This window comes from Symphalangus syndactylus, chromosome 3 (genome assembly GCF_028878055.3).
Source record: "Symphalangus syndactylus isolate Jambi chromosome 3, NHGRI_mSymSyn1-v2.1_pri, whole genome shotgun sequence".
NCBI classification, from domain to species: Eukaryota; Metazoa; Chordata; class Mammalia; order Primates; family Hylobatidae; genus Symphalangus; species Symphalangus syndactylus.
This window is the reverse complement of record NC_072425.2, coordinates 43357769-43382131: the sequence shown is the minus strand read 5'-3', so window position 1 is coordinate 43382131 and position 24363 is coordinate 43357769. Positions and strand designations below refer to the sequence as shown.

Genomic DNA, 24363 nt, shown 5'->3' with positions numbered 1-24363 from the left:
ACATTTCACTAGAGGGCAAGGTCTCTAAGCTGATGTTCCCTCATTGGCAATTACAGGCCATTTATTGCAGCACACTGGGAAAGGGTGTGGCCGTTCTCTGCCCTGTGCTTATGTATTATGTGCATAAATTGTATTTGGTCTGTTCCAGACCTTTTCATCACCCAGGGTGGAAGTGAGGGAAACCTTCCGTAGGATTCCAAACCTACATGGTATAATCTGATTTGGTTTAACAAAGGTCTCTGCCCTGGGAGAGAAATGGGTGCTTAGTTAATAAAAAGATATTTTATTTTCTATTTGGTATTATTCTCATGTGCATATTCCTTACTAAGAAATCCCTGAATGGTAGGATTTCAGTCCCTAAACTGAATCCCTGACACTAACATAATTAATCTTAAACAAAATTTCCATCCAAAGGGAGCTGAAAAAAGAGGCAAAAATTGTATCTAAGCCAGAAGGACTACAACTAGGGTCAAGATAACAGGACAAGTTCATAGGGTAGATAGTGAAACCAGGTTCCCTTTGTTGCATCATCTATGGATAGAGAGGACTATCATTTATCCATTCACCCACTCATCAACCAATCCATCCTTTCATCCATTCAGTCGCTAACACATTTCTGAATTCCAGGCACTGGGCTAAGACTTCATAATACAGTAATAAACAAGTTGGTTATTGTTTGAAGGAGGGTGGAAAAAAATGGGGAAAGAGGGTGTATTTGTCATGAAATATATATATATGAGTCAGAGAGAATGGCTCATGGCTCATACACATATATTATATATATATATAATGACTCATATATATAATGACATACATACACACACACACACACACACACACACACATGAGTCAGATAGAATGGGAAAGATAGCACAGCATTTCCTTCCACCCTTGACCTGTGTTGGAGCCTACAATAGAGTGTACTCATGAGAAAGTTTTTGAGATTCTGGACGTAAGCCGTACTGATTGGAAGATCAAGTGACAAAACAAAGCAACAGTTAGAAAGAGGGTCATTGTTTCCACTTTCCCCCAGGACCAAGTACTGACCTGTAAAGTAGATATCACTAGTATTCACCAAAATCTGTTCTTCTCCCTTTTCATATACATGAACCTCTCTGCACTTTTTAGCTCTCTTGCAGTTAAAGTAGAGCCATATTGATTAGTTCCAGCATTTGCAGCCTGAAGCAAAGAGCTAGTGAGTAACCACCATCAAGTTATCAATTTAAACCTGCTTAGTTGACCAGGGAGGCGTCATGGAAAACAGCTGTCCTAAAGGGTTGCCCAGATCTCTGTTAGGTTTTGTGTCAGCGAGAAATAAACTTTTATCATGGTAAGCCACTGAGAAGACACTGGGTCTTGCTGCCCCAGTCTACCCTAGCCTGGAGAACTGATACTTGGGGAAGCATTAAAAAATAGTACCTCTGGCATAGGCACTGGTGGTTTCAAAATAGCTACTATAAGTGGGGGTAAAAGAGAGGCCTTTCCAGTTACTTTGCAAGGCAGCGTGGAGCCAGAACAGGAAAGATAAAATAGATGCTCTGTAATGACTGTAGCTAGCAGACTTCTTTGTGCGTACATATATGTAAGGTAGCTTTTTGCACACTCCCAGAAATATTTAGTAGGACTTTTGGGGCTTGAGAAAGAGCGTTATCAACAAAGGAAACTCTGCATTATTTAATCTTAACATGACTGCTTACATCCAAAGACTGGCGACACATGGCATCTTTAGGTGCTAACTGAGCTGTCGGATCGATTTCATTAGGGAGAGGTCACAATTCTGTTTCCAGTTGGCAGGAATGATTTTAGTTCCTATCTTCATCCTTACTCCTTTCTTGAAGAGTAAAGTGTCACACATTGCTCAAATGTCTAGAAATTTCAGGATCGGCCGGGCGTGGTGGCTCAAGCTTGTAATCCCAGCACTTTGGGAGGCCGAGGCGGGTGAATCACGAGGTCAGGAGATCGAGACCACGGTGAAACCCCGTCTCTACTAAAGATACAAAAAATTAGCCGGGCGTCGTGGTGGGCGCCTGTAGTCCCAGCTACTGGGAGAGGCTGAGGCAGGAGAATGGCGTGAACCCAGGAGGTGGAGCTTGCAGTGAGCCGAGATTGCGCCACTGCACTCCAGCCTGGGCGACAGAGCGAGACTCCGTCTCAAAAAAAAAAAAAAAAAAAAAAAAAACAAGAAATTTCAGGATCTCCTGGGATTCATGTCAGACCCCCCCTATGTCTTTTCTGGGATACTGTGTTTTTTTGGAGAACATAATTTAATTTCATTATCATAGTTTTTTTCTTGAAACTGAATATGGACAGGAAAATACTTTCTGATGCAGATGTATTAACATTTGCATGCCAAAAAGAGCTTCAGAAATTTACAGCATGGTTTATACTATACATCAAAATCCATATGACTACTTTCTAAAATTGTGAATTTATTTTCAAAAAAATAAAAAGCTCTTCATGCGCCCCAAATCAACAATTCAAGACAATTCCACAATAGGTTGAAAATAAGCACAAGCTTCCGTTGCTATCTGGTCAATCCCATGTCCAATCTGAATTTGATTATCTGTACTTCCTTGAAAGTAGCAACAATGATCTTATTGTTTCCATGATGTTTCATGTTCAGCTGTTCAGATGTTCTATCATATGAGAAAGAAAACGCAATCTTATGGGCCGCCAGGAATCTAAGAAGCTATGCCTCTCAAAGCCCTTTGATATCTTCAAACAATTAATCTTGCAGCAGCTAGAATATATTTTCAGTAATGTGCCTAACTTAACTATATGACCATATTAAAATAAATCTCCATGTTACTTCAATTTCTAAATAAAATGGCATGAGCAGACAGGGTATTAAAAATCTTGATCAATTCCCCCAGCAACAGGGCAGTTGCTGTTCACATTTTACCCAAGAGCTATCTATGTGCCTCTTCTTCCTAGCCAACAAAAGCCCCATCTTGTTTAGGTGGTGGGTAGGGAGCCACTGAGATCATAGAAGATGGGCCCCTATCCAAGCCCCAAGAGAATTAATTGCAGCTGAGCTTGTTCTGTTTTCCTTTGCCTGTGATTGGTCTAGGAGTGGGCATGTGGCCTATTTCTGACCCTATGAAGCAAAAGGAGAGGTCTGCTGGGAGACTTTCTGAAACTGCTCTTCCTGGAAGGAGGAAAACAAACAAAACAACAACCAGAGAACTTTACAAGAGGAAGCTTTTTATCCCAGCCCCTTCCTACTCCCATGGAATGCAGCTCTGTTAGGACATGATATTTGAAGCTGCAGTAACTGAGGTGGCAAAAGATGGCAGAACAGAAGAGCAGACAGAATCTGGATCCTAGATCACTTCATTGCACTGCTGCAACTGCCTTCTCCAGACAGACCCCTTGCCAGGTGAGAAAATTAAATGTCATTATTGCTTAAGCTCCTGGGAGACTAGATTCTGTTACTTGCCACTGAATGCGTCCTAATGCTGTAACCATCTCTTGCACTGAAACCAGCTTGCAAAATTTACAGCACAAACTCTGCCCAGGTATGAAGAGAACGTAAAAAAGCATTCCAAACATCTCTTTTGGGAAAATAAATGGATAACATCATTTTTTCTTTTCATTTGAGTTGTCCTATCTTTGGCAAGTGAAAGCTGAAAAGCAGAATTTTCACATATAAATCAAATTTTCCCATTTCCCTCCTGGCAAGGGATAAGAAACTCTTAGCTCATACATGCTTTCTAATTAATTAAGAATTGGATTTCAAGCCCTACTCTTATTGTTCAGTTTATTCTGCTTAGTTCATACAGATAAGAGAATCCTTGAAGGTAAGGTTTAGGGTAGTCAAACAGTTATGAACAATGGTTGTGACTTATGACATATTCCAGCATTTTGGAGCAGCAGCTTAGTCAGCTATCCTCAGAGCCAGTCTGAGGACTCTGGCCAATACCAGTGTGGGTAGTCTAAACAAGTTAATTTTTAAAAGTAAGGAATGTGTCTTCTCAGGCCTGTGGGTCCCTATGGAAACACTGACAAGAACAGGTGGAAGAAATATGTGGTCTTCAGTTAAAAACTCTGCAGGGTTCAAAGAAGGACACTCTCACATCATGTGATGGGTGAGCTCTAGTCATTCTGTGAGGGGAACTCCAGGAGACCACATCCAACTCACAATCAGCTATAGAGAAGTTATGATATGCATAACTTCAATATGAAGTTATGATATGAAGTTAAGATATGAAGAAGCACCAACTTGGCACAAGACTTGGGAAAGGCAATGAGGCAGGAGGCAAGCTTTAAGGGATGACACTTACCTTGAGGGAGCAAGGACAAGTTGTGACCTTCCCGGTCCTCTCTCCATTTGCAGATCAGCAAGCTTCTGTCAGCAAGGAGGAGAGGACAATGAAACTGTTTGGGTTCAGCTTGATTTGTTTTTTGAGACAGGTGTGGCAAGGGGCTGCCAACAAGGTAAGTCATCTTTGGACAAGCCAAGTGCTTTGGGAGACAATTGTTTCTGAAAATAAGTGTTTGTGTCAAACATTCTCTTTGTTAGTAGGAGACATTTTTGTTGGATCATGTTGTCCTCAGCAAAAGAGGTTGCACAGAAGTTAAGGAAGTTGGGATAACTTAGAGTCTCAGTGCTTTGGGGCAATTTACAGACAGCACTGTGTGATCCTGCCATCTCAGGACTTACCTCATGTTGCTAACTCCCCCACTGGGGGCCAAGGTTCTGAAAGGAAGAAAGCATGTCTTATTCACTCACCTTTGAGTCTCCAGCACTGAGCACAGCACCTGTCACTCAGTAGGCACTCAATAAATGTAAATTGATATGAAACATGACACGTGGTGCCTTTTACAGAACAAAAATTAATTTGTCCCAAAGGCCTCCTGGGATGCAATTCTGAATTTTAGTATGTGTCTACCTTGGGGTTGAGGTTAATGTTTAAGTGTGACAAGAAGGGATTAGTTTGGCTGAAATAGTTCCTCCTGTGGTGTCAACTGGCAAAATGAAATATAATGTCATTCTAATCTCTTCCAAGCCTTTCCTGATTCAAACATGGAAATGTGTTCTTGCAGATTGGTGCATTTCAGCTAAAAGTTCAACGAGATTAAAAAGGAGAAAGCTTGAGTCATTTGAGTCAATATCGCAAACAGGATTTAGGTATTCATTAAGATAAGGATAAACTGCTAAATTTAGGTTTACTCATGATTAATTTGTTTGATGTATTTCCTTGCAGAATAATACATGAACTAGATTTTGAATATGATACAGACACACACCATTTTTTACATATATAGCTTTTAAAATTTAGATGTATTCTATGTGTACAATCCAGAAAGGAGATGAAATCCTGCCTCCTCTTTTATAAACTTATTTGGAGGGGGAGCTAAATGGAAGCCAAACTTTTGCTGAACTCCAATTGGCCATGGATTCTGGATACACTGGGTCTGGAGAAAGGTACGGTTGAGAAGGACAGGAGGCATTGCACAAACACATTCCTGGAAATAAATCTACACAGACTGGTTGACTTGAAAACTGGTTAATCAGAAATTTTGCCCTGCTTGGGGTAAAGCTAGAAACATTGAATCCCAACCTCTGTGAGTAACATGCCTAATAGGAAAACTGAAAATTCTGTGTATTTCTTTTCCAAAATTAAATGGCAGCCAAAGTTTGCAAGAAAAAAAAAAAAAAAAACACACAATGGGGAATTAGATTACGGCTGTTTGCTTAAAAATTGATAACTGATTTTGTTGTTTCTTTAATGGAAACATTTGCATTGTGCATTCTTGTTGTTGTTTGAAGAAAAATGGTGAGAATATTACAGTGTGACTGCAGAATACAAGTTTGATAGAACTAATCTAATTTACCTTAGATATATTCCTCATTTGGGAGAATTTATTTAACTGGTAATTTAATTTAGGTGGAGAGGTACTTTAATTGGAGTTGATTACTGTGGGATTTTTATATACAGTGATGCACTGTTGAGTTATAGCACCACATCATGTAAAATTGGGTGATTTTAAGCCACTGGATATTTTTATCCCAACTATAATAGAATTTGCAGAAAAATGCTTATTAACTGAAACTGTTTTCTAGGTTGGATACTATTTGGAAAATCTTTGGGACTATCTCAAAGATGGTTGGAAATTTAATAGAGCTAGCAGACCAAAAAACAAAACAAAGCAAAACAAAAAGACTTAACTTATTAGGACTGCAGTGGTGATGTGTTGTCGCTTCAGGACACCCCACTACCTGAATTGCAGCAGTGTTGTGAATCATCACTCTGCAGTGAATGGGAATTTTTGGTTTAGAGTTTAACAGATTTTCCTGGTCTTTCTCCTAGCAACTGACACAGAAACATGAAAGAATAAAATGATTCCAAAAAAAAGGCACCTACGTTAACCATTTGGGGGTAAAAACGATGAAAATGTAAAGGCAAATGATGAATTTATCAAAGAGAATGAAGGAACAGATAGCATATGTATGTAGGAATACAGTAGCTTTAAAATATCAGAAAGATGAAGGAAAGGACAGAGATGCCAAGTGAAGCAGAGGGTTTCTACATTTGTCATCTGCTCTTCCATGTCCCACGTTCCCTTATGTAATAGATCTTTAATGGATTCCCTACTGTCATAGAACCTTTATAAGACCAGCCTATGGAGAATGCAAAGGAACTATATAATGGACAGTTAACGTTCTGGAAAAGCAATTTATTATCTTGCTAGGAGCTGGCTTCTCATTGCATTTAGAATAAACTTTAAACAGCTATATCATCTTCCAGGCCTGATATGATCTGGCCCCTGCAAACTTACCTTCATGTCTTCCCACTCCCATCCCCATTCTTCAAGCTCTAGCTACACTGGCTTTCTTTCATTCTTGGACTTTTTACACTGATTCTTTCTGCAAGGCCTTTGCACTGCCATGCTCTCTCTCTGGAATGCTTTTCCTTTGGCTAAATTTTTCCATGTAATTCAGGTCTTAGTTCAATTTTAATCTCCCCCAAGAGATTTCCCATCCTATCTAAAGCAGCCCATGCCCTTCCATTTCCCTAGGTCCCACTATCATATTACCTAGTTAGATTTCCTTCAAACCTCTTGAAATTCCCTTATTTATTCTTTTGAGTTTTTTTCCGCTTCACCTTCCCCATGGAACATGAGCTCCTCAGTGTCAGGGGTCTTCTGTTTCGTTCACTGCTATATCCCCAACACGTAGAATAGAACATGACACATAGTGAGCAATGAATGAATGAGAAAGAGTACAGGATTCACAGTGGAACTGCCTACGAACAAAAGGAATACTGGACAAAAAGAAATGGACTAGGGAAGAAAATCAGGAAGAAGAGGAATAAAGAATGGGGTCTAGGGACTGAGAATTGATTACAGTGTACAATTTTAGCCCCTATAAAAAAGTTTTTCACATGCATTCCAAGCACAGGGAATGGCAAGTGCTAAGAGGGAGTCTTTCCAACCCCACACACAGCTGTTTTTTACTTTGTTCTTAGTGGTTTTGTTTTCAGTGTGTGTGTTGGGAGTGGGGGGAGGATGGGTGTGAGGGATCCCTGTGTGTTTCTCTCAGGGGAAGGCTGGGTTTTCTCTTTCAGGCTACAGGTGTTGCTGCATGTTCTTGCGGTTGCCAATGGAGCACTAGACAGGAATACTACCCATGGCAGCTCTGCAACTTATTCTAAGACTTTTAGGGCAAGAGGCAGGAAAGAGTGAAGGAATGATCACCACATTGTACCAGGGGTATACCAGTGAGAGGTAAGATGATCTGGGTGGTAGCGGTGACCCCCAATTTTTTTACCCAGAAAAAGATGGATAAATGCTCTGACATTGCTGTGACCCAGGGATCTGTGGCCACGGTTGCTTGTGCAGGCAGCAGCCAATACTTCTGAATGGTTCCCTTGGGACTACAAAACTGTGTGTGGGGGCAGGGAGCCCATACTATTTGCCACATCAGAAAAATCCATTCATGAAAAAGAAAGACAGAGAATGATAAAAGTCTTCTCAGAAAGTCTTACCAAAATGAGTGCTTTTATTTTCACAGACATGTCTATGCAAATACACTCAGTCACAAGAGAGAGCTTCTTAAGCCTGACCATAATTTAAACTCTGAAAGGTGAGTGAGCCTGTTAAGAGACCTCCACCCTTCTAGTAACCTATGTCCCTTGATATGGGAAGGATATCTTAGTTCTCCCTAGCCCCTAGCTAAGGATTAAATGAGAGACTTCAGCTTTGGTGTAAAGCTGTCAGCTGCCCTAATCAAGGACAATACACAAAAATTAGACTCCTTATAAGAATAAGGGATTAAACGGAGGAAGATCTAGAAGTGGGTGGGAACAAAAGAGCAGAACTGAGCCTGCATATGCAGAAAATGTCCAAAGACAACTGGCAGAGTTCAGTTCCATGGGGAAAAGCCATGTTAGTGTGTAGGTAGAGAAACTGGACAAGGAAGGATGGCCTTAGTCTTCCATAATGGAGAAGTCAGGGGAGGGGATGTCTGCATGCAATAGACAATTGAATTAGGAAGAGCAGATATATAAACCAGCAGTGCTTCCCTATCTTGGGCCTGGCTAGCTTATAGTGGCTCCACTGTTATTGGTCAAAAAACTTTCATGAGGAGATCCAATCACTAATGCAACAAACTCTAATGAGTTCTAAGTTGGAGATAGTTCAGTTCTAAAGCTTGGGGGTAGACAGGTCACTGAGAGAGAAGGAATGCAGGAGTGGGATCTGAACATTGTAATAAGTCATCTAGTAGCTCTTATCACTTTGGACATTGCTGGGGGATACATAACAGCTCACTATAACATTACAACACATACTTATATCTGTTTGTTCCTCCAAACTAACATGACAATGTGTTTCTGCCATCTTAGCTTACAGAGACATGATTTAGTCCAGGTTATACTCAGATTTTACAAAAGAGACTTTGACCACATAGATATTCATAAAATTAATGTGGTTAAGAAAAAAGTGCAGGGGCTTGAAGTCAGAAGAGCTCTGTTCCCATTCTGGCTATGCTGCTGTTCAGGTTTGTGACCTGGAGAGCAGTTTAGCATCTCTGGGTCTCAATTTGTTCATCTGTAGAGAGTGGGTGATCAACCTTTATGTAATCCTTCTGTGTTGAGTGGGTCTGAAGATGGAAGCTCACTGTGGGAATTTAAAAGCAAACTGTGGCATTGAAACAAACTGGACAACTGCTTGAACTCTAATATCATTATCCATCCTCATAAAGGAACTTGTTGGTCACTAGTCTGATAGTACTGTTAAAATACATTTATTTGTAACTTTTGAGAAAAGTAATTTTCAGACTCTGATCTTAGAATAAGCTCATGAGGAGTCTCATTTCCAAGCTGGAGATCATTTCCAGTTTGAGTGAACAATTCTTCTTTTTGGCTTGGCTGAAGGTGGGGCTAGGTGAAAGCTGAGCTGCACATCCTTCAGAGGTCACAATGAAAAGTCAGTCTTTATTCTATCAAGGCTTGGTCGTCTGGAATAGCTGGTACATAGGTGGCAGCCCCATGCCCTATCTCATACTTTAAACAATATCACCAATATCTTTTTCCGAAATAAGCTTCAGTTGTATATGTTTATTATAGGAGAGAAAAGTTTGCCAAGTGTCTTCTATGGACTAAGCACTTGCTAGGTGTTTTACATATATTCTGTCATTTAATCCTCAAGGCAACTTTAACAGGTAAGTACTACTGTCCTCATTTTACAGGTGAAGAAATTGAGACCCAGAGTGATTATATGACCTGCCCAAGGTGGTGACATCATTAGGGGATGGCAGAGATCTGAAATAAAAGTTCAGGTCTTCTGACTTCAGTCCATGCTTTTTTTTTTTTTCTATAACATCAGGCTACCTAGAAGAAAAAGAAATGAGCGTAAGCAGTCAGCCAGGAAAGTCAGGAAAAATGATACGCAACTTGTAAAGAGCTCCCCTATACTGTATCATTCTGAAATGTCCAATTTTCAAAGAGTCAGAGTAGTACAGAAATGTCCAATGTTAAATCACTACTTAACATAAGCAATCTGACTTTAATGGTTCAGAAGCTCTTCCAGGTCTTGTCGTGCCTTAAAGTTCTCACTAACAATATCAATTATCAGTGCACTACAGATATATAGGAAAAGAAAATGTCAGGTAACAGAAAAGCCAGATCATCTGCCTCCAAGATGCCGGGCACTGCATGGCTTTTATCAGTTTTTATTACATCAGGTCAAGGAAACAAATGGAATCTATCCACATGGTCCTGCCTCGTTGGGCATATATTCTAAACATACATCCATTTTCATACCCAATGAGAAAGAACTCAATTCCAAAGGATCTCACCTTTCACAAAATTCTACCCTTAAGATCCTAAAACAGTCATATCACTGTGCACAAGATTTTTGGCAGTCACAAGCTCTATCACAAAGCAGAGCTTAAAACAAATGGAGAATATAACCAGTGTTCAAATGCACCCTCACTGGGTGGGTCAGACTGCATGAGGCAGTGTGGCTGTGTGGAGGGAGAGGTCCGGACCTGTGGCAAACTGCTGCTCCTGCCAGGAGGCTACCAAAGCCAAGGCTCTTAACTTATCGATGGTCCTCAGCTGCCCCAGTGCCTATGTCTCTAACAACAGTAAACTGTGAAATACCTGCAGGCAACCATGTCTAAATAAGGAGATCGATATTTGAATCTTCAAGAAGTGGCCAACTTCAGAAAGGCATTTCTTGGCACCCTAGAGGAGACTGGGATGAAAGTTGTACCGGAGACTGGAGAAGAGCCCGATGTGTTTCACGAGGTTCGGCTCCACTACATAAGCCCTCTCTCCCTTGGCCCTCAATAGCGAGTACAGTGCCATGTCCTTGCCAAAGCCCTTGTGGCAGTACACTTGGGACAGGTAGGTGAGGGTCCGGCGGGCCGCAGGTGCCGGGAAGAGCATGGCTGGGGTGCAACACTGAGAGGCAGGAACCACGCTGTACAGGGAAGGACTCAGCCGCCGCAGTTCCAGGAAATAGTGCCGACCCACCAGCTCCACCAGACCCATGCTATACAGGGAGAAGAAGAGCATTACAGGCCAGCTAAACCCTGGGCGGCTGGCAAACCTCATGTATATCCAGGTTAGTAAGGGCCCCAGCAACATGCCTACACCAACCCACTCCAGGATCCGCATGGGCTCTGGGTTGATGTAGTGCTGGAGCCTCTCAGGGTGATAGAGCTTGAGATAAAGGGCATCTCTGAGATGTGGCTCAGAGAAGCGAGCCCGCAGAAGGTGCTCCAAGACTGGGAAGATCTGTTCTTCTGGAACAGCATCGTCTTCTACCATCAGGACGTAGTCTGGGTTGTAGGTCTGCAGGGATGACTCCAGGCAATAGACATAGTCCTGCTTCTCTTTCTCAAACGAGTTGGTCGAAGGGTCATCACCATAATCATCCTCAGTGCCCTCATAGCGATTGGCCACAGGGACGTACTTGGAGAGTAACTTGGCATCAAAATGGCTCACACTACGCTCCACGTTGCACAGGAAGAGTTGGTGCCCCTCGCACTGGGGGCCACATTGCTGAAGAAGCCGGTGGAACTGGGACACCACCTGCAGGACGTAGTGGAAGCCAGGCTGCCTGTCCACGGTGATGATGGTGATCACCAGCCAGGGCCGCGGGGTGGCCTGCCAGACAATGGGCACTGAGCCATTGGCAGAGGGAAGCTCCTCAAAATAGTGGAGGGCAGCCTCACCCTCTTTCAAGCTTTGCTGCAGGAACTCTTGGCTCATTTGGTTCAGATGCCAATGGCGCAGATAGAAGTAAGAGTGTAGAAGTCGGTGACAGGCCAGGGGGGCCAGCAAGCCAAATGTCACCACTGTTAGGATGAAGAGCTGGACAGCGGTGCTGCCCCAGGAGAGTCGCCGCAGCCTCCGGAGAAGCATGGCAGCTGGAGAGGTTGAAGTGCTCATGAGGTCAACTTTTGTTCATGTCTGGTCCCAAGAAAAAACCATCCTGGAACTCAGGCCAGAGTCATCAGAAGTCAAACCTAAAGAGAGAGGAAGTAGGGAATGGTAAGGGTAACTTTAAAAAAAAAAAAAACAAAGGGACAAGAACTGAACTCAGCACATAGCAAACCAGAAATTATAATTCAACGTTCTGTAGGTTCTAGAGACTTTAAAGTATTTTCTGCACTAAACCGTTCTTTGGTTGTGTCTGCTAACAACTTCTGGGATGTTTTTATTATTTCCATGAGTAATATGATCTCGGTGCATCCAACCAAGTCTCCATGCCTAAAGATACTTACTTAGGTTTACAATGTGCCAGAAAATCTCCAGGTAGGCTGTTAGGATCATTATTCCTATTCACCAGCTACACAGACAATGGGTTCTTAAAACGGGGGCAAAAAAGCAAGGCTTGGCACAAAGGAAATATACACATTTAGAGCAAGTTCCAGCATAAGGGCCCAGAAAATACTTGTTGATTAACTGTGCATATAGCAATTTCCAAAAAAAACTTGTCCAACAAGAGAAGGAATACTTAGGATTATCTGAAGTATCTTTGTTATTTAATGTCATTTTCCATTCATATGCTTCTAATCTCACACAACTATACTTAACATTGCACATTAACTTAATCCTGATTGTTCTCCCATTTTATCTTTATAGATCATGGGAACCAATGAGAGGAAGTATTTCCCATAAACAAGCAAACTCTAGAGCCCCAGGCTTGGGGAGGGAGGAAACATCTGGAGGAAGATCCATGAGCAGCTTTTCAATGAGGGAGTGGGGGGAAAGGCAGAGGTGAATATGGAAGAGACAGTTGCCCTCAGTTTGGTTCAGGAAAAAATGCTGTGTGATATGATGATTCAGAGCATGGGACTGAGGCCAGTCTCATATTGGTGTGAATCCTAGCTCTGCCTCTCACTTGGTGGGAAGTCAGTTTATCTCTCCATATCTTAACATTTCTCAGCTCTAAAATGGAAATAATAATACCTGTCTCATAGGGTTACTGTGAACACTAAATGTGTTAGAAAGCAAAATAATGCAGAGTAAAAATGCCATTAAAATCTATCCATGTGTTCAAATTCACAAAAATATTTTAGAAGTAAGCAGGTCTAATGTTCTGATGGAAAACAGACTAGTGCCAAAAAACAGAATTAAAAGGACAAAGCCAGTACAAAATAATAATTGCTAGTAAGGTCAAGGCAAAACTAAACAGTGTCCGCAGTACAGAAAGCAAATCTCTTGCCTCAGAAGCATAATAAGGTTTACACACATTTGGAGGAAAACTGTGTAGTTTGTGAGTTATTGCAAAGGGAGGATTGCCCAGGAACCATATGAGGCTGCTGTGGAGCAGACTCAGCCAGTGCTCTCATATCCATGGTCTCCCCTTGGGCACACAGAAAGACCTCATTTCCTAGTTTGCCCTCTCCAGGTGGAGTCATGTGACTAGGGCTTGTCAGCAAAGTGACAGGTGTGACACCTGGGACAAGGTAGTTGAGAACAGATGTGCCATCTTGACTTTCTCTTTCCCCATCTGCCAGCTGAATGGAGAGCCCTGGTGGATCTAGAGGAGGGTACAGCCACCAGATGGCAGAAGCCTGGGTCCTTCAATCCTTTACATACATATCCCAGTGTTGGGACGGCATGGAACAGATGTCCCTCCCACTGCCCACCTCCCAGTACCCTCCCAAACTAGAGTGGACTGTGTTGTGAGCAATACATAAACCACTGTGCCTAGACACCAATAATTTTTGGACTTTATTACAGCAGTTAGCCTACTCTGCCCTCTACAGTTGTGTAGAATACCAAATGTCTATAGTACAGTAACATGGTTAATTTCTCAAGTAGAGAAACAAGTTTCATTTCAGCCACATAAGCAGATTGTACTATGGGACTCCAAAGGTGAGACAGACTATCCTAGTACTAAGAGATATGGATAGTACCCAAAGAGGGAACAAAGCAAGGAGAGGTTTGAATTATGCAACCCCAGTCTTGCTGGTTTGTGAACATCCAGCATATTGCAGACTGGTTGCTTCTTCCTCTGCTCTGCTCAGCGCGATGGAGTTAACAAACCACGTGGTTGCATGTGATTGAACGTGGCCTCACCAGTTCCACATCACTGCTAATGGAAGCCAATACTAGAACTGGGCTGAGCTCACACTCCTGCAGTACTGGCCTTGGAAAAGGGGGCATTCGAGTGGCTTTCTGCTCACACTATTATCCCTGCCTTTGTTATTACCACAAGGGAGCTGGATCAATCTAGAGAGGGAACTAGAGACAATGAGATAGGGCAGGCAGTTTGGAAAATGCTAGGCACATAGTAAGGGCTATCACTTACTGTGATATGTCAGAGGGGAAAGAAATGGAAACACCTAGTACTGACATCAAGAGAACCTTTGGTCCCAGGGAATTTATCCTACTGGGGACAATAAAATCATTAACATCTCACATAGTCCTTTACTTTAAAACTACGTCTGTGGGACTGCTGTTCTACTGACAATCAGGAAAAGAGAGGGATTCGGTTCAGAGGACACATGGTCCCTACCTATATTAATCAGCTTTGCTGGGGTGATTAATAGCCTCAAATCTTTATAAGTTAAAGTAATAACATGTATTTCTTGCATACGGGTTTGTGGATAGCTGTGGCTCAGTTGGGGTTAGCTCCAGAATGTAGGTCAGAATTAGTTCATGCCACATGCCCCTCCTTGTAGATCAAGCTGCAGAAGAAACAGCCACCTGGGGAGTGTTCTTATGTTGCCTGGAAGCTGCACAAGAGGCCAAGTTAAAACATGCAGGTACATTTACATCCTTGTTTCAGTGTGCCACAAATCAAGTCCACTCATTATCCATTGGCCAAAACAATGGGACAGGAAGACTTACTCCTCCCACAGAGCAGAAGGAGGGAAAAATGAAGATTCAATAGAAAGAAAAAAAAAAGCAACAGGCCAATTTCTAAATCCTCAAGAGAAAAGAAAGCGTCTAGCAATCGGCTCAGAGAGTATGGAAATTTTTTTAGAATGCTCACAGGGCTTAAGACCCAGCCCCCAACCCCAATCATTATACACTGCACGAATAAGGACAGGCTTCAGTAATGATCCCAAAAATCTCAGTGGCTTATAAGAACTAAGGTTTAATTCTTGCTCATATTACTTGTCCTTTATAGGTCAATTGTGCCTCTGTTGCCTGTTGTTTGTACTCTAGGACCCAGGCAGATAGAATTGTTTTTTTTTTTGTTTGTTTGTTTGTTTTAACATTGCTGGTTTTGTGGTAGAGAGAAAAAAGGGGAATAGTGCACCACAAGCTGGCTTTCAAAGCCACTGCTCAAAAATGACACAGATCACTTCCACCCACATTTCACTGACTGGAATAAGTCACATAATAACTCAAGTTCAACAGAGCAGAGTTATGTCATTTTCCTGCAAGAAGGGAGTGCCAAAAGATACATGGCCACACCTGACACCAATGACTGGAGAAATATATGTACTCCAGGGAGGGGCAGAAAATGTACTCCAGAGAGGGGCATTTTGAACAATAATGCAATCTACCACACCCACCTAAGACACAGGAGCTGGGATCAGATCCATCATTCAAGATTAAATGGCTGCTTTGCTGAAAATCCAACCACATGGAGTTATGTAGTCATTTAGGAGTATGTTCTTGTTTACTTTTTAAAATATTTTATTAAAAGATTTAACCAATTGTTGCACAGTAGGCTGTGGTGTCCAATGCCACCTATAATTTATTTCACCTTACTGATCAGGTTTTAAGAAGAATGGCCAGCTGGATGCAGTGGCTCAAGCCTGTAATCCCAGCACTTTAGGAGGCTGAGGCAGGTGGATGGCTTGAGCCTAGGAGATTGAGACCAGCGTGGGCAACATGGCAAAACTCAGTCTCAACAAAAGATACAAAAACTAGCCAGGTATGGTAGCATGTTCCTGTAGTCCTAGCTATTCAGGAGGCTAAGGCAGGAGGGTTGCCTGAGCCCCAGCAGGTCGAGGCTGCAGTGAGCCGTGATCGCACCACTGCACTCCAGCCTGGGTGACAGAGAAAAACCCTGTCTCAAACAAAAACAAACAAACAAACAAAAGATAAATGATAAATGGCCTTAGGGGAACAGATACAAAAACACAGGATTTTTCACTGCTAGTTTGGGGAAGGAGTTTCTTTACTCCCAGCCCAATCATAAGGGTGAGACAAGAGGGCTATGTCTGTTACCACTCTGATTGCCTTTTTCCAGAATTCCAGTTGCCCATGATGTCACAGGCTGAGGCCCACACTCCGGAGACACTGTGGACTGACTGGCACCTATGAGCTGACCTAATAACAGTCGCACCATTACAGCTCCGATTCTACAGAACAATACATACCCAGTTCTTATCTATGCTTTGCATGTGCTCTTTGAAACACAACCCGTCCCTAAACAGAATTCTTTACCTGTTACTGTGTCTAGAGCGTAGGGCTCAGGGAAGACAGTAAAGGACACAGACTCTGAGAAATGAACGTGAACTAGGGCTTAGATGAATAAATGGAGTGACAACAACAGTTATATTTTAGTGCAACTTTTGAAAATTAAACTAAAGGATCCAGGGGTGTGGAAGACACAATACCAGGGTGTGAGTCAGGGGATGAGTGCTCAAGAATGTTCTATGTTTCCCAAATCCACTATATGAATGGCACGACCACTTTCCCAGGCAACTCAGTCTACAACACTAGTTAGTTCTAACTTCTTACCTCCATGCAGTCACTTCCTAATCCCACCTCTACGGCCTCTTTTATTATGTCTCTCTTTTCCCTTCCCCTTCCCCTTGTCAAGCCTTCCTCCCTGCCACACTCTAGTTCCTCCTCAGCACCTCCAAGCCAGCTGATTTGCAACAGGCTCCTAACAGAGCTTCTGACCTGCAGAATGAGCAACACAAGCCAAAAGATCTAGGTACAGTTCTCATCCCAACATTCACTAATTTGTTCAATTTGTATAAAAAAATCATTATCTCTCTGAGCCTATTTTATTTCTCTGTGAAATAGGAAAATAAAAGATACTTCAGCCAGGCGTGGTGGCTCACGCCAGTAATCCCAGCACTTTGGGAGGTCGAGGTGGGCAGATCACGAGGTCAGGAGATCAAGACCATCCTGGCCAACATGGTGAAATCCCATCTCTACTAAAAATACAATAATTAGCTGGGCGTGGTGACACGTGCCTATAATCCCAGCTACTCAGGAGGCTGAGGCAGGAGAATCGCTTGAACCAGGGCGTTGGAGGTTGCAGTGAGCCAAGATTGCGCCACTGCACTCCAGCCTGGCAACACAGTGAGACCGTGACGATGGAGAGACAATAGCTATGATAGCCCTTTGTCAGGCATAGGACACTGTGCAAATGATGGTGATGTTTTACCTGATCAACATCCATCTGATACTCTGAAGCATAAGTCAGAACATGGCACTCTTTTCTGTAAAATTATTCAATGATTCCCCCATGACTGTAGAATAAAGTCCAAATTATTTGCCAAGATTCTTCACAATCCAGTTCCAACTATCTTCCCAGCTGCATTTTTACTCCTCACACTGTCTAACTCAACCATCAAGAATCAGCTCAAAAGGTACCTCTTCCAAAAGCCAACCCTGACCTCTCCAACTAGAAAGAATCTCTTTTTTTCCCCTCAAGTACTGGGGCCCTTTCTATGAACTTTTCCTCCAGGGCATTCATTTGTCACTTTGTACTTCAGACTCATCTATTTGTAGCTACTGCTTATTAAGGCCATACTACATATCCCAGTGTTGTGCTAGACCCTTGCACCTATTTCTTCTGAACAAAATAGCAACTCTCAAATAGCAATGGAATTAATCACATTTAGTTGACAAAACTGATGCTACCAAGTTGCAAGTAGGAAATTCAAGCACAAGGAAAAATTTCAAAGCTCATGTTTTTCCATGATGCCTATTGTCTTCCATGGCCTTGTTTATGGCCCTTGACTTATTATCTGACTGGACATTTGAATCCCTTTTCAGTAGATTCAGTCTGATTTATCTTTGGTATCCCTCACAGACCCAGCACAGAACTATGCATGGAAGACGTTCAATGCTTGTTGAGCAAGTAAATGGCCTCTTTTGACCTCGATGGGTCTCATGTCCTCAGCTATAAAATTGGTAGTATCAAAGGGCCGGTCATATACTGTGTAGAGATCAACTTATTTGTAAATGTTTGCGGAGCACTTACGTGCCAGGCACTGCTCTAAGCAGCTCATCTATCGATCCTCATAAAAAGCCTCCAAGAAGTATGACTATGAAGCCCATTTTATACTTTAAAAAACTAAGCTTTTAAGCAGGGTGGCAAAACTTGAACCCGGGCAGACTGTGTCCAGAACCCACCTTCTCAACCAATATGCACTACTGCCTGCGTAAATTTGGAGCCCAGGAAAATCAACTGAAAAACCATTAGAAATGGCAATAGACTTTCAAGACATGGTTGGTATCAGAATTAATATGTAAAAATAATATATAATATATATAGCAAGTATATATACACATGTACTATACATATGCATTACATATCCATATCTGTATCTATATTATAATGATTGCTTTCATGTAAACGATCACCAGTGAACTAAGGGAATAAAAGATCCCAGTCAAAAGGGAAAAAAATAAGCAACCCAAATACCTAGAAATAAATTTCAGAAATATGCAGAATATACACACATACTACAAAATTCTATCAAAGGGTATTTAAAAAGTCATTAATAAACAGAAAAATAATGCTCAGGTGGAAAGACTTGGTAATAGAGCTCCCTTTCTCCATAATTAATCTCTATATTTAACATCTGAATTTAATTTACTTCAAGAGGGAGTGGCACAGTTCAACAACTAGGCACTTTAATATAAATTGGTGCAATCTTTGGAGGAAATGTTGGGGTGTTGGGGCAGTATCTATAAACGTTTTATAAGTGCATCCCCTTTGACATAATGATCCTGCTTCTAGGAATCTACTCTGCAGAAATGCCAACACATGCTACCAAAGATGGATAAGAAATGTTGACTGCTGTTTTGTATGTAGCAGGAAGAAAAAGAGAGAAAGAGGGGGAGAGGAATGAAAGGAGAAAGGGCAGAAAGGAAGGAAGGAAGAAAAAGCAAAGGAAAGAAGAAAGAAAGAGAGTGAGGAAGAGGGTGGGAGGGAGGAAGGAAGAAAGGAAGAACTGCAGGTAAATGAAATGACTAGCAAAGGGAACAGATTTTTAGAGAATCATAAAAGGGTATGCTGTGGACACGTTAAGAAGAAAGAGAAAGGTTTAAATATGCTGACGTAAAAGAAATCTTAGCTAGGTTTGTGCTTCGGACTGAATGTTTGTCCTCCTCCTGCCCAGCCAAAATGCGTGTTATAAATCCTAATCTCCAATGTGATGGTATTTGGAGATGGGGTCTTTGGAAGGTCATCAGGTCATAAGGGTGCAGACCTCAGTAATGCATGCTCTTTATTAGTGCCCTTATAGGAAAAGACAGGAGAGATCACTTTTTTTCTCTGCTGTCTCACATGTAAACCAGGAAGAGGGCCCTCACCAAAACTTGACCATGCTGGCACCCTGATCTGGAACTTCCAGCTTCCAGAATTTGGAGAAATAAATGTGTCTGTTGTTTAAGCCACCTAGTCTTTGAGAATGTGTTACAGCAGGTCAAGTAGACTAAGACCAGAAGGGAGAACTGCAAACTACATCAGTGCGAATTACAGAAAAATGTACAGAGATATGACCATTTTATTTTTAATGTGGAGTGTAATTTAGTGAAGGAGGAATGAAGCGTATGGGAATGGCAATTTCCTGTTCTGATATCTATACTTCTGCAAAGACCATTACTTTTATAATCATAATTAAGCATTCGATTCAGCACTGAGTCTTGTATTAGACACGGGGAAGGTGAACATGTCAGTCAGGGCGCCTGTTAAATCCATTTTTTTATTTGTGATTTAAATTGCTATAGCTATAATAAATTAAATTACATATATATCTGTTTGTGGATTTTGGCATCTATCTCTCTCTGCATTGCGGTGCCAGTGCCATGTTATTTTCATTATGAAAGCTTTATAACAGGTTTTAATATCTGACTAGGCAGATTCTCTCTCATTACCCAGCATGATAATTTTCTAGGCCTTTAAAAATTAATTTTATTGAGGTACAATTTACATACAGTACAATGCACCACTTAAATATATATATTTCGATGAGTTTTGTCAAATTTATGTGCCCATATAAACATCGAAATAAAAAATTGACCAAAGTATCCAAAAATAAAAAATTGACCAAAGTATCCAAAAGATCATTTGGAATTAGAACTAGTAAAAATTAACAGAAAATACTCGCTATAGTGCAACATGTGACAAAGAATTACTACTTTAATGTGTAATACATATAAAGTGCTTAAAAGTCAGGAAAAGAAAGATACTCCAACTGAAAAATTGGCAGAAGAATTAACAATCAACTCACCTACAGAAATGCAAAAGGCTACTACACAGAGGAAAAAGTGTTAATTCCGACGGGTAATCAAAGACATGCAAATTAAGACAAGATACCATTTTTTGGTCCATGCTTTTGATTTAAAACTTCAAATGTGTATACATGGAGAAAATTTTAAGATATGCAGAAAATCTAAACCATCTAGAAGTTGAAGTTTTAAATTATTTTTATTTTGTTTCTCCTTTGGATTTTTATTTCCTGGATGTTTTCTAATATGCGTATCCTTACAACATTCTAATAATTCTAATAATGTTAATTTTCTCTTCTCACCTCATAAAGTACCTAGTGCAGTGCATTCTAGAAATTCACCCCTATAAAAAAAGCTATTTCCCCTATAGAAGGATTAGTTTTCTTGGAGAAACACACACAGGCACGCGCACACACACCTGCATGTGTTGCTAATGGTCCGCATGGTGAGATCATCATTGGAGCCGCCCTGCGGTCCCCGGGAGAGAGCGTAGGCCGAGCAGGGGATGCGGGTCACAACGACCCTGCAGGAGTTCACGCCCCAAGACACCGCGAGCGCAGTGCGACACTGGCGACGTCCGAGCCAAGGGCCAGAAAGAGGGCGAGACACGCCCAGGTGGACCTAATTAACCATCCCTCTTGGAAAAAGAATGGGGGTCGATGTCCAGGGCCCTGGATCTAGTGTCTGTCGCTGACCTTGGGCAGTCCCTGCCACGCTCGAGCCTCAGTTGCCCACCCGTAGGCCGAGCTGACCGTCTCCATTGCCGCGCTCCTTCCCTTCTGCTGGTTTTTCCTGGTGCTGGGAGAGATGCCTTCCTCTGCCCAGTCGCCCTCCCCCAGCCCTTGGCTGCGAGGTCGCCCGCAGAAACCCAACACTGAGGCCGCGCTCTCGGCGCGCCCGGCGAACCTAAGGTGTGGATGCGCCGCGAGGGTCCCCTGCTTGCGGGCGGCCATTAGGCGCCAGGCCCCTCGGCGCTTCGGCCCTGCTAGGCTCGGCGAGGGTCTTACCCAGACTGGCACGCGCCGCGCTCGCTTCCTTCTGCTGACCTGTCAGCGCAGCTGGCGCAGGCAAGGGCCAGGGAGGCGCCCCCACGACACTCAACCATCCCCGCACTGATGCGGGCCCCTGCCGCGCTGGGGACCCCTGCGGGGTCCTCGCAATCCTCCAGCAGGAAGCGGTCGGAGCTGCGGGCAGGGCCGCTAGGCAACCCGCCCGCCCGAGGCGCACTGCCGGGGGGACAGGCCCTCTGCGACGCCTCTCCCCAACCCCCAGCTGCCCTGCTTGTGCCAGCTGTGGCCACCCCTAATCCTTGTCCCTTCGCTCTAGTGTCCAGGGCTCCGACCACCGCGCCAGAAGGGCTGGGCAGATCGTGCGCAACAGAAACCTACCGGGTTGGGGCGATCAGCTGGGTGCCCTGCGCGCGCCGAGGGCCGCCTCTGGTATTGCCCAGGCTGGCTAGCTCATCCCGGTGGAGGCGCCATCGCCCGGGCCCGGAAGGAGCGGGCGCAGCGCGGTTTGGGTGTGCGCCGTAGCCTCACCTCCTCCCGCCTCGCAGCTCAGGCGCAGGGCTCTCCTTGCTCAGGCGGGCCATGTGACCCGCGAGCTGCGGAGAGACCGCGGTCCCCAAAGCGGCTTGGGGAAAAAGGACGGCAAAAGGCGCCAACTGATGGGCAGCCAGGGAAAAGCAGGAGTCGCCCCCAAGTCACGCAAACAGGAAGCCTGTTTCTTTTGTGAGGGGACTAGAAGCCAGCATTATATTTCATCAGGTGGGTACATAGAGACTTATTCACACCAGTGGAACGATATCTCTCAATGCGTGTAAACGCTTCATGAGAAAGCTATTACTTTGGGTCCTGAATGTTTTTCAGTCTTCCCCAAACCCTCAATTTAAACACAAATGGCCACGAGAGACATAACGCCTGAGGTATGAGAAAGTATGCAGATTGATTGAGAACAATCTCGGCAAAGCAAATAGGAAAAAGATACGGAATGATCCGGGGGAGGAAAAATGTGGAGGTCAAAAGAAAAGTAACAGCCTCCTACATTCCACCCTGGACTTTCCCTTGTGAATGGGTTTTCGCCACACAATTGTACAGCCTTACTCGGTGCTTCTAATCCTAGGTTTGCCTGTCTAGGCCACAGGTTAGCAACTACAGCTTGCTGCCTGTTCTTGTACAGCCCACAAGCTAAGAATGTTTTTTGCAATATTTCATGGTTAAAAATGGAAGAATATTTCAGGGCTACGAAAATTATATGAATTCAAAATTTGGTGATCATAAACAAAGTTTTATTGCAACATGGTCATTTATTGCAACATGATCATTTATTTACATATTGTCTATGGCTGCTACCATGCAAGAACAGCAGAGTTGAATAGTTGTGACAGAGACCTCATGACCCACAAAGCCTGAAATATTTACTGCCTGATTTGCCAACACCTGCTCTAAAAGGTCTGTTCAGTGGTCACAAAATAAAGCATTAAAGCCAGTAAATGCTCATATGATTTCTTCTTGTGTAAGTAAAATTGATACTAGATATTAACTTCCTTTAGAACCTTACACACATCCACCTGAGCATCCATTCATCATCTACTCTTTCAGCCAGCATTTACTGAAGAATGGTTCTGGCATAGTGCCAACACTATAGATGACAATGAAGTAAGAATGAGGTGTGGATCCTGCACTCAAGGAATTTGTCATTAGGAATGTTGGAAAATCTATATCTGAGGTTGGGTAGTATGAGAGCTGGATATAGCACAGAAAGTGAGCTTGGGAAGGTGGTTTCATTTGCTGGGAGAAAAACTGGGAGTCTGATACTCCGAAATTGGAGGATTGTAACCAACCTGAGTCGAATTCAGTTCACTGTCATTGGCTCAGTGCTGGGGTCTAATCTATTTACTGGCTATGACAAATTAACTCCTATGTGCCTCAGTGTTCTCATCTATATATTGGGAACAGTGATATTTCCCTCATAGGTTTTGTTGAGAGGTTTACATGAGATAATGTTTATAAAGTGCTTAGCATTCTACCTGTCAAAATATCTAGCTTTCTATAAATGGTTGGTAGTTATTCACTTGTTTAACAAAAATTCGTTGAGTACCTATTATGACGTTCCAGGCAATGTCTGTGCTGTCCAATCTCATGGTCACTAGTCACATGTAACTACTTAAATTTTAATTAATTAAAATTAAATAAAATGTAATAATCAGTCCCTCAGTAGCACTAGCCACATTTGAAATGCTCAGTAACTACATATGGTTAGTGCTACTGTATTAGATAGTACAGCTATAGAACATCTCATCATCACAGAAAGTTCTATGAGATGGTGCTTTTCTAGAGAGTAGGGATTCAGCTATGAATAAAACCAAATCTCTGCCTTTAGGGAGCTTACATTTGGGTGGACAATAGATAATAAACAAATAAATACATACCACATCAGGTATTGATAAATATTTTTAATGGTAAAATCAAACACTTTCCTAGTACTTTCTATGGCTGATACTGTCCTGAGTGCTTTTTCTTAACTCTTAATCACTCCAACAACCCCATGAAACAGGTAAGCTCAGTAACTCACCCAAAGTCAAACTGCTAGAAAGAGGAAAAGCCAAAATCCAAACCCATGAAATCTGGCTTCAGAGTCCATTCTCTTAATCTACATGCTCTATTTCTTCTCAAAGCAAAGCAAAAATAGAAAAAAAAATGAAGAATAATAAAATAAGTGGTTAGAGACTAGTAGTGGGTACTCTTACAATTAGCATAGTAAACATCTTAACCTCCATGCAAGTAGGGTGGTTTATCGGTTAGACTTTGACCAAAAATAACACACTACAACAGGATAATGACAAAAATCTATTCTCAAAGGTGTGGGTGAAATGAAAGAAAACCAATAAGGCACAGTGCAGTGCATACCCTAGGGCTTGATACCAAGGAACTATTACTAATCCTAGGCCTGATGAGCA

At 42.5% G+C, this 24363-nt stretch overlaps 2 protein-coding genes and 1 long non-coding RNA gene across 6 annotated transcripts in view; 1 reads left to right on the top strand and 2 right to left on the bottom strand.

Moving 5' to 3' along the window:
• The window catches only part of ALDOB (aldolase, fructose-bisphosphate B), a 53110-nt gene extending 45225 nt beyond the window's left edge, over positions 1 to 7885 (bottom strand). The window contains exons 1-2 of one of the 2 annotated variants that reach the window (XM_063636870.1): positions 7042 to 7885; positions 4284 to 4348 (exon numbers count right to left, since the gene is read on the bottom strand). The gene's annotated coding sequence lies outside the window, so the exon portion shown is untranslated. The remainder of the gene's footprint in view (positions 1 to 4283; positions 4349 to 7041) is intronic. The other variant, XM_055271657.2, reaches the window with a different exon arrangement.
• LOC129479095 (uncharacterized) lies at positions 1095 to 16871 on the top strand. The gene is made up of 3 exons (XR_008656555.2): positions 1095 to 3379; positions 4337 to 4437; positions 16177 to 16871. It is a non-coding gene; the product is annotated as an uncharacterized lncRNA (long non-coding RNA).
• Positions 7988 to 22146, bottom strand: PGAP4 (post-GPI attachment to proteins GalNAc transferase 4). Of its 3 annotated transcripts, none has more exons than XM_055271648.2 (2): positions 21794 to 22146; positions 7988 to 11983 (listed from the first exon to the last, which is right to left on the bottom strand). In XM_055271648.2, exon 2 carries the CDS (start codon positions 11904 to 11906, stop codon positions 10695 to 10697), a length of 1212 nt encoding a protein of 403 aa, XP_055127623.1. In that variant the 5' UTR covers positions 11907 to 11983; positions 21794 to 22146; the 3' UTR covers positions 7988 to 10694. The 3 variants fall into 3 exon arrangements, with proteins under 3 accessions (XP_055127623.1, XP_055127624.1, XP_055127625.1); XM_055271649.2 differs by lacking the exon at positions 21794 to 22146 and adding an exon at positions 21413 to 21616; XM_055271650.2 differs by lacking the exon at positions 21794 to 22146 and adding an exon at positions 20824 to 21381.
• Between the last annotated feature and the right edge of the window lie 2217 nt (positions 22147 to 24363).